This window comes from Platalea leucorodia (genome assembly GCF_965183815.1).
Source record: "Platalea leucorodia genome assembly, chromosome: 2".
Lineage (NCBI taxonomy): Eukaryota > Metazoa > Chordata > Aves > Pelecaniformes > Threskiornithidae > Platalea > Platalea leucorodia.
In genome coordinates this window covers 4,616,614-4,632,819 of record NC_138824.1, presented here as the reverse complement: position 1 = coordinate 4,632,819, position 16,206 = coordinate 4,616,614, and the positions used below count along the sequence as shown (strand labels likewise).

The following is a 16,206-nucleotide window of genomic DNA, read 5'->3' as shown; positions in this document are numbered from 1 at the left end:
TAAATCAGCTCATTTCTTTTGGCTTTGCCTCTTAGGTCATGTTTTCTAAGCTTATCCTTAACGTATCATTTACATTACTTTATCATTCTGAGGAACGGTGCCCTTCACTGGACACCATGCTCCATCAAAGGCTCACCACTGGCTATCGCAGGAGAACGAGTCCTCTCTGCTCACCCACCATTCACTCTGCATCCCCAAGTGATGTGTTTTCTTGATATGATCTTCCTATATGTCATATAAATCATTCTTAAATGATATATGGGCAGGACTTGAAAAAAGTCAAATGTTATCATGGATTGCTTTTGCTGGAATTTTTCTCCTATTTCTCCTTGACTAGTTAAATACCCGTTCCCTGAAGGTCTATCTCATCAGAAGGTCCAACAGCTCTCCAGAGATAAGCCAGTAGAGCTTCCTGCTGCTCTCCATTTCAGTCTACAATAGCCTCACTGCCAAGGTCCCTTGCTAACCCTCTGCTCTTAGCTCAGTCTGTGACCCAAGGGCACCCTTTTTGCAATGCCACAAATGGGAGGCAGGATGGTGTGTTTGCTCCATCGACTCGGGAGGCCTCTAGGCACAGGTGTCTGCTTCTCCTTTTTATTAAAAAATAACCCCGCAGTTTGTTAACCGCTGTGGGACCTGCATGTATGTAGCTTATTTCATCTGGGTCCTGGTACACAGGTGTCCACATCACAGAAACCTTCCCAGATGGTGCTTATGTTGACTCCCTCACTGGAAAAGCCAAGGGCTCAGTAGGAGTGAAAAATGAACTGCTTTTGTACACTTTTAAATCAGTCCTTCCAGATGGTCCTAGGAACAGTAAAAGCTAGACCTGGGGGTCTCAGCTGTGCTCAGGGCTCTACACCATGTTCACAAAGGACAGTTCTCTACCTGATGTGGTCCATCTGGCAGCTCCTTGCTGCTACCTTAACATTAGCTTTTCAAATAAGATAGAAAAAAAAAAAAAAGTTGCTGAAGAGCTCAGGACACAAGCAGACAAAACAGTTGGTGGACTTCAGAAACTCCTAGTTCTGCTAGACAGGGTGCACGGGCCAGTGCTTTTCCATAAGTCACAGCACAGTGAATGGAAATAAAGTTACTCCTGTAAACAAGAAGCACAGTGCAGGTGATAAGTATAGGAAAAATGTTGTTAAAATACAGGCTAATACTTATTTAGTCATTTTCTGTTCTTTGCTTGATTTTCTTCAGCTAAAAGCTGTGATTTTCTTCTCATGAAGCCAAAAAAGTCAAGACAGTCTGACAGACTGACAATGCGTTTTTCTCTGGGAAAAATCTGGGTGATGACTTCAAGACTTGGTCTCTGCTTTATAGGGTGATTCCTGTATCCCAGTCTTCTATAGATGCTGTTGACTTCACTCCATCCTCCCTTTCAGGTACGACAGCTTTGGGCGCCTGACCAACGTGACCTTTCCTACTGGCCAGGTGAGCAGCTTCCGCAGCGATACCGACAGTTCCGTGCATGTCCAGGTGGAAACCTCCAGCAAGGATGATGTTACGATAACAACTAATTTGTCGGCATCAGGAGCCTTCTACACCTTGCTCCAAGGTGAGTTGGGCCGCTGTCCCTCTCCCAGCCAAGTTGCACACAATGGATTATCCATCAGGAAACAGGCATCGTCTCGATAATCCCAGCACCAAAAATCACCTGTGTCCGCAGCATGCCAGAGCTCCCCACATGCTGGTACAGACGCACACTCACGCCTACTTAGCCACATTCCCTCGCGCCGTGGTTGCTCTGCAGCTGTTTTCTGCTTCATTCTCAGCCAGTCCCCTTGCCGTGCAGCCCTCATGCAGTACAGTCCTCCATCATCATTACCATTATTGTTATAACAAAAAGGGTTGCATAAATCTAGCCGCGCTTCCAGCTGACCCCTTTGCTTCGTTCTCTTAATGGCTTCTAACTTAACAGTTTACTCTCCTGGAACAGGCTTCCAGCTGGTTGCTGGAGATCTGATTCTTTGTTTGCTGGCTGTTCAAACATTCACAAGGCAGCATCCAGAAGAATGACCATCCCTGTCCCCAAAAGGTCTGCGTTTAAGCTAAAGGGCTGGCGCAGAGAGGCACAAAGGAGGATGGAGAGGTGGGCAGTCAGGGTAGGACTGGTGGGACTGGTTCACGGCTGTTGGAAATGAGCATAGTTCTGCTGGTGATGGTAAGGTGGGGAAGTGGAGGATTGATGAGGTGGAGGAAAAGGTGAAAAAGTGGGAAAGAGAAGAGGAAAAAATAGCAGGGGAGCACTGTACTGACATACTGGTAGAGGCAGAAGTTGTAGTGCACAAACTGTGCCAGCCTGGATCTCCAAGTTCTGAAGGCTGAAGCCTCCTTTGGGTCGGGGTGAGGCATCAGTCCTGTTCCCTGGGGCTTGGAGAAAGGAAAAGGACCACCAGACTGTTTTTTTCACTCATCAGCTCTCGTTCAATCATAGTCTGTGCCTGATGGCAATGGGGTATCAAACATCATTTCCCCTTGTGAGGAACAAAGTGCTCCAAGTGAGACCAACGTTTTCCAGAGTCACATTTGGTCCCACATCTCTGGGACACACATTTCCCTCCCCCTCCCTATAATAACAGCAAGCTTTCCTTAAAGAAAGTGCCTGCTATGCCTGAAAACTGCCTTTCCTGCCTCTGGAGAGGACGGCTGAGAGGGTACCAGCCCCTTCAGGCCGTACTCACTATTCCTGCAGGGGAACACAATGACTTTCTTATTCTTTACTTCAGCCTGCAAAGCAGATCCAACCTACCCCGCCCCATCCCATCCACTCGCATTAAGACGTCTGGCAACTGCACAGACACGAGGTTGGCTTCACCTCAAGAGCCTAATTAAGCAATAGAGCCCGCTGTTGGGGGCTCTTTAGTGAGATAATTGACTGCGATGTGATTTATACGCCCAGAGCTGAAGGCACAGTTACCTAATGGTGCCACGGTCAATTATCTCATTGTACTGCCCTCCAGCACAGGGGCACTCTCGCCATTAGGACATGTAGTATTACAAACAGTTTAACCATCTTCAGAAGTATAAAATTACGAAACTATTTAGATCTGAAGAAACTCACTTATCTTAACATGAAGATCTGGATAACATTGCAGCAGAGGTGGCCTGCGACCTGCTGAGGGTGGCTTTCCCGCAGGTGTTAGGGACTGTGAATTCCCAAACTGAAGTAGCTGTTTGTTCATGGCAGCACTGTAGAAACTGAAACAAGGGCTGCTGGAGTTGCCCAGGGATGTATTGAGCACAGCTGAAATGAAGTTTCCTTCCAAGTGCCTCTCCAGCGGATGGAGCTGGAGCCGTTCTCAAGGTCTGTGAGTGTCTTGCTCGCTCCGTTGCTCGCCAGGGAAAATGCGTGTTGCAGATTCCCTTTGCATGAGAGTTGCTCGTGCATTTTGCTTCTGGACTCACAGCTCTGGCCAGCTTTCACAAATCCTTGGTGCACTTTTCAAGAAACCTGAATCACACGGTGAACACGTGAGGTCTGAGAAGGCATTTTCAGAAGGTTACAGATTCCTGTAGGATGGATTTAGGAGCCTCCACAGCTAACAGGCACCTCAGGACCTCAATGGGATTTTGTCCTCTGGATTAATGACAAAGTGAGCATTTGTTCAAGGCCAAAATAGGGCACTAGTGCCCTAGAGCCAAAGCAGCATAAAACACAGCATCCAATGGCCCCTGGATTTCGTGTACCCCTTGAGAAATGCCTTCCAGAGCCAGCAAGGAGTCTTCTCTTGGGAAAATGTTGAAAGTGGAGGATTTACATTACCCACACTGTACCACACTACTGGTGACAATCTACCATAACCCCTCTGCGGTCCTTGTGTGACACAAAGGGAACTTCACATGTCCAGTGAATTTCACGGAGACCGTCAAGTTTTCCCATGCTTCCTGGTGAAGGGTGAAGGAGGGAGGAATATACTAGCTGTGCAGAGATATTTCACTGATTTGATTTAAAGCGCATGTCCTACCACTTTTTCACCAAACCAAGCATCTAAGAACAGAAGTGTGACAGCCAGCTGACTGTCCCCCTTCTCTCCACTTGCAAAATCAAGCGTGGAGTGGGTTTGATCCTGCTGGAGTCTATGTCAAAAGACCATCAACTTAAGTACTCAGTGGTACAGCTAAAATACTTGGGTCTACACTGTGGATCACTGCTGTATGTTTATAGTGGCAAAATCCAGTGCCACAGCATTTTCACACCATCACTACTGTGTACAGTAAGTTGAGTTGTGGTCCTGCTGAGATCAGTGTGGCAAGACTCCAGCTGGCTACAACAGGAGGAGGATCAGACTCACAATAAAAAAGACCAACTGGTGTCAGGTTTCCTTTCCTAATTATACCAAACTGTGCTCTTTGCTGATGTATTTCGTCCAGACGAGAGATGATAATTTCGCTGTGACCTCGTTTCCTGCTGAGCTGTGGCAGAGCAACTAGTGAACAAAACCCAACTTGCCTCAGAACGGAAAAACAATTGACATGAATTTTTAATGGGTGTTTTTATTCACAATTGGGTATTTATGGCAGCCTGGGAGACAGAAATTGTAATATTTTCCAGCTTTTGAGGAGCTTCCGATAAGGCAGTCTTTGTATAATGTGCTTTTAAAGCCATTCTGCACTGAGCAAGTCTCGTGCTTTCTTACCCTTCATGAGCTGCTCTCTGCAGAGAGAAATGCCAGCTGGAGATTCAAAGGACGAGCTTTCAGCCTGCCTGATTCCTGAAGGATGTGGAAGAGAGATTGTTCTTCTCTTCCACTCCTGAACTCCCAAATCCTGGCCTCAAAAGCTGCTGATCTTTCAAGAGCTAGTGGAGGCCAGATGTACGGAGATGTGTGGGAGCTTAGTGCCTCTTCTTTCTCTCCAAAGATGAGGACTTCGGTTGCCTCCTGAAAGCTTTCCCGAGTGAAAGGGTTTGGCTGTTGTTTGGGGAACTGGTTAGCATTAACTCACTGTGCAATTTCCTGTCACTTGTGAGATGGTGAATAAGCTGAGGAAAGTAGGTGGCCCCACTTTTTCATATATTGTAGTGAAATTGGGATCTTGAGGATATAAAAGCGTGGAAAGTTTTCAGCCAGACTGTGATTTAAAACAAATATCTCACCACCCAGTGTTCTAGCCCAGAGGAAGAGGTTTGAACCCGGGTCCTTTGCTAGGGTATTACATGACTCTTCCACTGGTGCCTTTTTTGACCTGTATAAGACTTTTCTGCAAGAGTCAGAGGTGCAGAACCTCATCAGAATGAGAGAGAGAGATTGTCCGTCTTTACGTTCACTGATGAAACCAATGTTTTGCTCACTGAGAGTGGGAAAGGTGAGTGACAGCACATTTGGTTACAACCATCAGAAATGCTGATGAAGCCTGGGTGAGGGAGAAAATGAAAAGCTGGGGCTGTATCATTGGGCAGATCTCTTTGGGCAGATCAGAAAAGATCTCTTTTTCTGTCTTCAGACCAAGTCCGAAACAGCTACTACATCGGCGCTGATGGCTCTCTCAGACTGATGCTCGCTAACGGCATGGAGGTGGCCCTGCAAACTGAGCCGCATCTGCTGGCTGGCACCGTCAACCCCACGGTGGGGAAGAGGAACGTCACCCTGCCCATCGACAACGGCCTCAATCTCGTGGAGTGGAGGCAGAGGAAGGAGCAAGCGAGAGGGCAGGTCACCGTCTTTGGACGTCGGCTGAGGGTAAGTGAGAAGCGTGAGCAGTTTTGGACTCCACTTCCCAGCTCATCAGTCCCCAGTCTCATGACAGAAAGGGACCGGGCTGATTTGTATCATCTGCAATAGGGAGGAGGCTGCAGGACAGAGAACTAGCTGTTCATCCTCATTGACACAACTTTTATGACTTGAATCTATCCTTATGTCCCCTCTTAGCCATCCCAGGCAGTATTGCTGATTTGCCTCTGAGTCCTCTGCATCACTGGGAACACATGACCTCCCATCAGACACCGCGGGTTTAACCATCATGTCAGGCTGTTTAAGCAAGCAAGGGACGATTATAACTATAAAATACTGCACCAGTTAGTGTTGGTATTTTCTACCTGTGCTGCTGACAGTAATAGACCTGAGCACCGAAAGCTTTGTAAGCATATGAGGACAGGCTGAGAGAGTTGGGGTTGTTCAGCCTAGAGAAGGGAAGGCTTTGGGGAGACCTCATGGCAGCCTTCCAGTACTTAAAGCGGGCCTACAGGAAAGATGGGGAGGGACTCTTTATCAGGGAGTGTAGCGATAGGATGAAGGGTAACGGTTTTAAACCAAAAGAAGGTAGATTAAGATTAGATATTAGGAAGAAATTCTTCACTCTGAGGGTGGTGAGGCACTGGAACAGGTTGCCCAGAGAAGTTGTGGTGCCCTAACCCTGGAAGTGTTCAAGGCCAGGTTGGACGGGGCTTTGAGCAACCTGGTCTAGTGGAAGGTGTCCCTGCCCATGGCAGGGGGTTGGAACCAGGTGATTTTAAGGTCCCTTCCAACCCCAACCATTCTATGAATCTATTATTATTGGTCACTGGGCAGCCTCAGAAAAATCTCTAGATTCCTGAAACTTGCTGATCTGTCGAACCTGTTGAAGAACTGGGCTCGCAGGGCACTGCATCGCAATTGCCGTTATTCTTCAAAGTGACGTGTTCTAAACAGCTCCAGCCTGATGGTACCCCTCCTCCAGGAGCGCGCGGTCCTTTCTGTGCTTGAGACTGATGTGTTTTGAAAACATTGTTCCACACAACGCACTGCAGACTTGTCAGGGCTGTTTAAAGATCTTGCCCAATAAGCCTGTAATTCCTCTGCTGGCAAGGCTGGTAACTTGTAATAGCAAGTCCTGCGCAATCACCCTGTACCTCGCTAGTCTCAGAGTCATGGGCTGATGAGCGGTTCCTGGGAAGCTGCTCAGCACCTGGCAAATTCAGACCCTCTGAGAAAAATGCTTAGCGCTGTGTAATGCCACCCCAGCAAAAGGACTGCAGCTATTTATTCGCACTTAAGCTTTGCAGTAAATATTAATGCTTTGGTTTCAGGATATGTGTTTCCCAGTCCTTGCTCTTCACCTTTCCCTATTCCCTGCTGCGTGACCCCTGCCACCTTGGTGTGATTTTTCCCGTCTCTCCTTGCTCACACTTGTCAAGTATTGCTCTTCACCCTCCCTAACGCTGCCTCTGTTCTTTTCCCCTTGCGTCAATAGCCTCATATTTTGTTATCAGGAGAAAAACTGCAAACAGTAGTGAAAGCTGAAGCTGCTCCTTCACTGGGAACTGCTTGATATCTGCAAATCAGTTGGCATCACCCTTCTTGTTTGGTTTGTCTTGGGGTTTTTATTTTATTTTATTTTAATAACCAACAAAATTACCAGACAGGTCTTTTTCTGAAAGGAGAGAGCCTTCTGAAATCTGCAGCTGTGTCACAGCTATTTGGTGTTCAAAGCAGTTTCCACTCATTTAGCCACAGCTCAGCTGCCTGTGTCAGTTTTATCTTCCAAAATTTTCACAGTAGATTCAAACGCAGAATGTGTCTTTGTTTTATATTTTACTGCAGTTGGAAAAACACTTGCAAAATGAGTTTTCAGGCTGGTTACTTGTGTCCCCATAAATCTGCCAGCATTTATTCACATTTTGAGCCTATCGGGGCCCTTCTAGTGAAGCAAAAGGGCATCTTACACGGTTGAAGGACTCAGTTATGACTCTGTTCAGGGTTCAGAGTAGCTGAGGGTGTACAAGAAGTTTTAAGCTGCCTGTTTGTACCTGCATGGCAGCATCTGCACCCTTAAGACATAAACCTGCAAGGTGCTAATTGCTTCCCTGGGGATTGCCCGGCATTTAACATACTCTGTGTGTCATGTTCTCCTCTTCCCTCGTACCAGTAATTGCTGCTTTCACTGGCAAGGGAGAAGCTTACAGAAGTTAAAAGTTCAACATGGTTTTGTTCATTTTGGGAAATGTTATCATTTTCTACCATATGTGAGCAAATCACCACTTTCCCTCTCTCCTCACCCCACTGCTCGCATGAGACAGCAGCAAAGGCCTGGTGCTTGTGGGGAAAGAGCATGCCCAAAGAGGCTGCACCACCACTCCATGAAGCCTTTGAGATGAGGAGAACAGGATTTGACCACCAGAAAAGAGGGAGTTCCCCTGAAACCACCATCCTTTCTGCTGCCATCACGTGGATCCACATTTTATGAGTTGTGGCCCTTCCTCCCATGGTTGCAGGGTGTTCTTGGGGACTGATGACCTGTTGCCATGAGCTTGACCAGCTCCCAGCACGATGAGGCCAGTTTCACAGCTGCTTCCTTGACTATCCCTAAGAAATAATACAATGCACGTGTTTCTGTACTGCAGGGATATTGCAGGCACGGGGCAGGGACTTCTGCATGGATGAAGGGAAAAGGCCAGCCCTGACGCCTTTTCCCGCATCCCATCAATGCTGACCTGGCTCTGCGCTTGGCCAGGCAGCAGTAAAGCAGCACAAATATGTTAAAGCAGCCCCTTTCCCTTCTCCTATCCCACACACCCCATGGGAAGTTGTGATGCTCTGATCCACCCACCCAGCAGTGAGATATCTCCGCAAATTTGCTGGCTACGAATTCAACCCATCACTGGCCAACAGCAACACAGCCTCCCTCTGCAGTGAGAGTATTAGGTAAACTCTGCTCCAAAGAACAGAGCTGCTTCCTTTTTTTTTTTTTAAACAAACTTGAGGTTTTCCATAAAGAAGGATGTAAAATAATCTCTGACAGTGGAGCAGAGAGGACAGCCAAAAGAGACAGAGCTGCTGGCTCAGCTCTTTCATTTATTTAACCATGGAAACTCCTGTTGTAATTCACTGGTTTTTTCCCAAGACCTTGGCAGCAGGTTAATGGTGGCATCAAGACCTGGTGTCCCAGACACTCCCCAGAACCGGTGTGACCGGAGAGGTCTCTTTGGATATGCTGCTAACCATTCCTGGTGTGTTGACTAACGAGGACAGTCCAGCATCATCTCCACAATTTCTGCAAGGTGTCGAGGTCTGGATATGGCCACCCCAACACTTTTAGCAATTCGCTGGGGAAATTGCTTTGTAGGCAGCCGTTTATCACGTGGATGTTGTTGGCTCCTGGAGTTCTCATTGCAGAAGTATTGTTTGCCCTCCTCTGCTGAAGGTTGCCAGAGTGTTTTCATGAGAAATCTTCCCTTTTTGTGCTCGTGTGCTCCCAGGGAGATCAATGCATGGTTTTTAATTATAATTTAAGTTAAAGGAGCTCCATAGGAAGCACTGGAGAAATCAGAGATGGTGGCGTGTTTATGCTCTTGCTTTTCCAGAGCAAGCTAAGGGACTGAATAAAGTACTGTGGAACATTAGTTTGGGGTTAAATTTAGTCTCTCACACATTGTAGAGGGGAGGTTAAATCCACAGTGAACTGTGAATTTAAATTCACCCTTCTGTGCTGATCACAAGCCTTGTCAAATGCTCTGAGGGGCAAAACCTTTTTGCAGGAGCTTTTCAGACCCTGTTCCAGGATAAGGACTCCTGGATGTAGGATGGCACCTTATTTAGCTGCTCACCATAAAACAAGGTTATTGGACTGAAGCCTGCAGCCCTGTCAGTGCTTCTGCAGAAAATTCACTTCTCTTCAAGGCATGCCCTTGAACAAGGATGAAAAAGATTTAGCCCCTGTTCAGAGGCTATCTGGCAGGGTAGGGTTCACTTTGCCCGTCACCTTGAGGAGTGGCTGTTGGCACTGCAGCACTTCTCGGAGAGAAGAGAGATTACACCGAGAGAGCAGGAGAAAACAAATCATAAAAAAAAAAAAATCATGAAAAGGGAGACTGGTTCCAACTAGTCCCACAGAAATTGCTTGCCAGAGCATAGGGAGGGTGGAATGACTTAGGGCACGAGTAATGGGATGCAGAGATTTGGACTGAGCTTAAGAGCTATCCTGGGACCTGTTATTTGGTCCTTCCAGCACAGTGAATGGCACTGCTGCTGGCGTACGGATCAGGGAGGCCACTTTCAGCCTGGATTACTGTCCCAGCCCTGGAAGAACTCTTTCCAGCTCTCTTGGCAGAGACCAGTAGCAGAAGAAGCTGCAGCTGCCGAGCTGGAGCTGCTCCTCCGTGAATAGATGGAAGGCAGAGATGTGATTTCTTCCTGCTTTGCTTTTTTTTTTGTCTTTGCAAGCAATTGCCACTTCTGTTTCTCTATTTATAGCAGCAAGCACCTATGAGATATAAAATTGCTCTGTTAGTTACATGTGTGCATCTGTACTTAGAGTTTTGATACCTTTTTAATTATTTCCCAGCTTGCCTGTTAGAGTGGGCTGTTGGCTGATTCCCTCTTTCTCCCATTGCCCATTTACATTCTATTTTGCACACATTTAATTGGAGCATTACCTACCTTTCCACGCCATTTGTTTCCTCAAGCCATACCTGCCTTGTACCATTGTTATTCATAAGTTGGAAATCATTTATGCACTTGCCTCCTTTTACATCATCTTCACACTTACGTCATGCCACCGATTCCTTCTCTCTTGGCTGGCCACACACACCCTCAGCTTGCTTCCATGTTTTCTCAGCCATGCTTTTGCCTCTTCCGACCCCAGCTCCTGAGACGCCTTCTTTTGACTTCTGATTTTGTCGTGCCCCCGTTCCCCAGGTTTCAGCACAGACGTCTGCCCACGCAGCACGAAAGCACTGCAGCGGTCCTTGCCTTTCCCTCTCCCATTCCTCTAGGGCCGAGCTGAGGAATCCCCTCTCCATTGGCTCTACCACATCCTTTCTCTTGCTGTTTAGCTCTCAGATACTCCCACATTCCTCAAAATATAGTGGGAATTCAGTCATACACCCTAAAGTAAGGACGAAGATCAAAGCTGGACCAGCGCTGACAACAGTGCTTAGGTCAAGAGTGACGGCTTTACCCAGAGCAGGGTGAGGCAGTATGTTTAACTTGCAGTCTGAAGGCCTTGCAGCAACCTGCAAACCCTGGTTTATTGACTACAGCTGAAGGGAACTGAAAACCAAGCCAGCTGTTTCGAGTTTGAAATTCATCCCAGAAGAATCTGCACCCTTCTAGAAAAGAGGGGTTCACCAACTGAAAGAGGTTTGAAAGTGGTGGGATGGAGAAAGCTGTCTTCACTGGCGAGCTCATACTGGGAATGTGGGTTTCTCATCCTTGCTCAGTACTTTGCCGCTGTGATGATGTGGCTTTGTAAGGCTCCTTGCACATGTGGCTAAAGATGAGTTGTATTATCAGCTCCTTTTTGTATTGCTGTGCACTACAATCCCTGAATCAAAATGTATTCCTGCTCCTGCCTTTGAACTAGATACCTTTGATCTTTGGAAATGCAGAGGCAGTGGAGGTAACAGGAGTGTAATTATGCAACACCGAATAACCCCAGGACAATGAAGCTAAAACTCCAGCTCTCACAGAAAAGTTCCTGCTCTGTGTAACATCTACAGTGGTCAAGGCCTCCATGTTTCATCTCAGGGGAAAGGCTTAACCCCCAGTGCATGCAGTATATTCAGTAAACTCAGAGAAAAGCTCTGCTTTCCGCTAGGTTGACACAACATCCATCTTTTTTCTACAAGTATTATTTTTTGATGTGCATGAAAGCAAAAGACTATATATCCTAGGTTTGATAAGCCTGTAAATATTGTAAATATTCACCGCAACAAGTTGTCATTTCATCTTCTGTAGGTCTATAATCACATCAGCTGTAGCAATCCTAAGCCTAGGTTTGGGACGTGGGCAATATTCCTTCACCGTGATGATGTTTCAAAAGTACTCTGTTTTTCTGCCTCTCTCCTCGCTGAAGTCAACAGAAGCAACGTTAGGACAACTCTTTGCTTTGAAAAATGCCTCTTATCCAGAGGCAATGAACAGCTGGATACTCTCCAATGTGGTCTAAAGAAGTGTTTGGTGAACCAAGGCTAGTCTTTGTAACTTAAACTGTTTCCAGCTTCCTAATTCTCCATCTCTTTCCTGTAGGTTCACAACAGAAACCTGCTGTCCCTCGACTTTGATCGTGTGACAAGGACAGAGAAAATCTATGATGACCACCGCAAGTTCACGCTCCGCATCCTCTACGACCAGGCAGGGAGGCCCAGTCTCTGGTCACCCAGCAGCAGACTGAACGGGGTCAACGTCACCTATTCCCCAGGAGGACACATTGCAGGGATTCAGAGGGGCACGATGTCAGAAAGGATGGAGTATGATCAGTCTGGCAGAATTACATCCAGAATCTTTGCTGATGGCAAATCATGGAGCTACACTTACTTGGAGAAGGTAAGAATCCTCTTAGTGCTCAGAGGTGGTGCAGTTGGTGCAAATAGGCTTTACTCCTTTGACTTCAGTACAGCTGTGCTCCTTCACATCAGCTGATTAATGGTCCTTATGGTCCAATGCTCCTCTTCTGCCTGCACTAAGGTGCACATAGTAACTTTGATGCCAAACCACCAAAGAGCGGTTGAAAATAGCCTGAGAAGTTTCTCCCCAGTCACAGTGAGAGCATGGCTTAATGCTGTGAAGCTTTGGCATTTGATTTTTTAAGCACAACATTCCTTTGCTGAGTTAGCTGCAATATAAAATGTCTTTAGGTAAAGTCAGAGGAGTGAACGGTAGGAATTTCCAGTAGGATTTTCCATGTGAAAACAACCCATACAGCCTGACATCCTGCCTTCTTTGAGGGGCCCATTCCTGCTTCGTAGGAAATACGTGTCATTAAAAAGAGCGAGGCATGAATCCAGCCAGACTGCTGTAGCACACTTTGTTTTCTGTAGTCTGCACTCTGCAGATTGGCATGGGACTTAGTTTCTTCTGGGTATTACCATTCATCATTACACTGTCCAGTGTCCTATAGATCCGTATGCTGCATAGCTGGCGATGGAATTTTTTATTCCTGAGTTTTGCACAGAGCCTATCCCTACAACAGTTTAAGGAAACTACAGTAAAAGAGCTTTTAAAAGGCAAAAAGTATTGACTTGCCCCTTATGTTATACAATCTGTGTCGATTGTTACATGCAAAAAAAAAAAATCCCAGAACAAATAAGCATGCAGGCAGAAGTTTGCAGTAAGAGAGTAATGTAAGATATGGAGACACAATGAATTAATTGGGCATTGGAAGGTGTCGGGGGATACTTTTTCAAGCGTTGTTTAAGTCACTCTACCAATTTTATTTATTTAGTCTGTAAAAGCTATTGGCACAGGGAATTTGGGTAGAGACAGCTAGCTACAGGATATTGATTCGAATAGCTGAGCATTCTGAACTTAGACCTTCCTCAGTGCATTAACTGCTTCTTCCTCTGACCCACCCCTACTTGGGGACACTTGATGTGCTGTGCAGCTGCGTACCTCTCACCAGTTAATCCTAGGGGTGCAGAGATTTATCTCACTTGCCCTGCTCTTCGGATTGGAGAATCTTGCAGGTTTTGTGAGAGGCGAGTATAATTCTGCCTGAAAACCAGGAATATAATCTATACTTTTCTTCTTCCCATCTAGTCCATGGTGCTGCTCCTTCACAGCCAGAGACAGTACATCTTTGAGTTTGATAAGAACGACCGGTTGTCGTCGGTGACCATGCCCAATGTTGCCCGGCAGACTTTAGAAACCATTCGTTCCATTGGTTACTACAGGAACATCTACCGGCCACCAGAAGGCAACGCCTCGGTAATTCAGGATTTCACAGAGGATGAGCAGCTTCTCCACACTTTGTACTTGGGCACAGGGAGACGTGTCATTTACAAGTATGGAAAGTTGTCCAAGTTAGCCGAGATGCTCTACGACACCACAAAGATCAGTTTCACTTACGACGAAATCGCTGGCATGCTGAAGACCATAAACTTGCAGAATGAAGGGTTCACATGTACAATCAGATACAGACAGATAGGACCCCTCATTGATCGGCAGATTTTCCGCTTCACTGAGGAAGGCATGGTGAATGCACGCTTTGACTATAATTATGACAACAGCTTTCGGGTGACCAGCATGCAAGCAGTCATCAACGAGACACCTTTACCCATTGATCTCTACAGGTACGATGATGTGTCAGGCAAAACTGAGCAATTTGGTAAATTTGGAGTCATTTACTACGATATCAACCAGATTATCACCACTGCTGTCATGACTCACACTAAACATTTTGATGCCTATGGCAGGATGAAGGAGGTCCAGTACGAGATATTCCGGTCGCTGATGTACTGGATGACTGTGCAGTATGACAACATGGGGAGAGTGGTTAAGAAAGAGCTGAAGGTTGGCCCTTATGCAAACACAACTAGGTACTCATATGAGTATGATGCTGATGGCCAGTTGCAGACAGTGTCAATCAATGACAAACCACTCTGGCGTTACAGCTACGACCTAAACGGAAACCTCCATTTGTTGAGTCCGGGAAATAGCGCCCGCCTTACACCGCTCAGGTACGACCTCAGGGATAGGATTACTAGACTGGGGGATGTGCAGTACAAAATGGATGAAGATGGCTTCCTGAAGCAAAGAGGCAATGATATTTTTGAGTACAATTCAGCTGGCCTGCTCATCAAAGCCTACAATAAAGCTAGTGGGTGGAGTGTGAAGTACCGCTATGATGGCCTAGGAAGAAGAGTCTCTAGCAAAACCAGCCATGGACATCACTTGCAGTTCTTCTACGCAGACCTGACCAACCCAACCAAGGTCACCCATTTATACAACCACTCGAGCTCTGAGATCACGTCCCTCTACTATGACCTCCAAGGCCACCTCTTTGCAATGGAGCTCAGCAGCGGCGATGAATTCTACATAGCTTGTGATAACATTGGCACTCCTTTGGCTGTCTTCAGTGGGACTGGCTTAATGATTAAGCAGATACTGTACACAGCATATGGGGAGATCTATATGGACACCAATCCCAACTTCCAGATCATCATCGGCTACCACGGAGGACTGTATGACCCCCTCACAAAGCTTATCCACATGGGACGGAGAGACTATGATGTGCTAGCGGGTCGGTGGACGAGTCCAGACCATGATATGTGGAAGCATCTGAGTAGCAATAACATAATGCCTTTCAACCTGTACATGTTCAAAAACAACAATCCCATTAGCAACTCTCAGGATATCAAATGTTACATGACAGGTAAGACATTTAAATTAATTAACATATTCACAAGCTTGCCATCAGTGAATAAGTTTTGTCTCTCTCAGTATCCTGGTCACCATGAGGTTTTCCAGCGTTTAATATAATGGACACAAGCTTTTCCTTGCCAGTTGACTCCTACGTCCAGGGCATATTTAATCGTTAGCATAGATGGAGACTGTAATTCCCAAACCTGTTTCCTTTTCTCTTCCTTGCTGTTTGTTCTCTTTATTTCGCTGCCGGTGTTTCGTTCCCTCAAATATCCCAAGTTTAGCTACAGCTTAATGTCCTGATAACCTTTCTCTTTGTAGAGGGGCAGCTCTGTTTACACAGTTTTGCCTAGAGATTTATTTGCAACTAAACAAATGACATGCAGATTTGTTTTAGCAGAATGGCAACAGTGACTTAAACCTGTTATTACAGTCAGCCATTTCAGAGCACATGACAGTAACCATGTAGTTCGAAGTTAATCTGCCCCACAGAATTACCAGTTTCTACTAAAAGTCTATAAAAGCAGATACATTAGACTTAAAGGCCAGATTTTAGTGCATACCTACCCCACAGCTTGACACAACTTCTGAACTGCTTCCCCTGGGACTTTGTAAAATGGTAATAACATGAGCTCTATGTATGTTTTTTATACATAAAATCATTCTGTAGGTTAAATGTCCTTCCTATATTCATACTTTGTGCAACACTGCTAGTAATGTTTGAGAAGACTGTTTTGGTGGGACTCTTTTCTGTGTGCTTCCCATTGGAAAACCAGGTGACACAATCACAAATCAAATGTACATACTTCTTAAGGAGATAGATATAATTAATTTTTAAATGCTCCTGCTGCATCTCTCACAACTTTCCCATATGCAACAATATTTGCATTCCCCTAAGTTATGAGATTGGCTTAATAGCAAAAAATGTTACAAAATAAAAATCCTGGGTTGTTCTATTCCACTCGTTTTTCTGGCCATTAGGATTCGTGCTTTCAGGTTCTTCGGCAATAATCATAAGGATTAGATTGTATTTCTTTTTTTATGAAAAGCTCTTTTTCTCCAGAGCTGAGAAGATGATGCCATGAGGAAAGTAAAATATGCCAAAAGATGCAGACTGAGATCCTGTGTGTTGGCCTCACTC

The 16,206-nt window shown here is 45.9% G+C and overlaps 1 protein-coding gene across 1 annotated transcript in view; it reads left to right on the top strand.

Moving 5' to 3' along the window:
* The window catches only part of TENM4 (teneurin transmembrane protein 4), a gene marked incomplete at its 3' end in the record, with an annotated part of 426,912 nt that overhangs the window by 396,971 nt on the left and 13,735 nt on the right, over positions 1 to 16,206 (top strand). The window contains exons 27-30 of the mRNA XM_082337632.1: positions 1,392 to 1,564; positions 5,452 to 5,687; positions 11,952 to 12,248; positions 13,461 to 15,075. Coding sequence (XP_082193758.1) covers positions 1,392 to 1,564; positions 5,452 to 5,687; positions 11,952 to 12,248; positions 13,461 to 15,075 — 2,321 coding nt within the window. The remainder of the gene's footprint in view (positions 1 to 1,391; positions 1,565 to 5,451; positions 5,688 to 11,951; positions 12,249 to 13,460; positions 15,076 to 16,206) is intronic.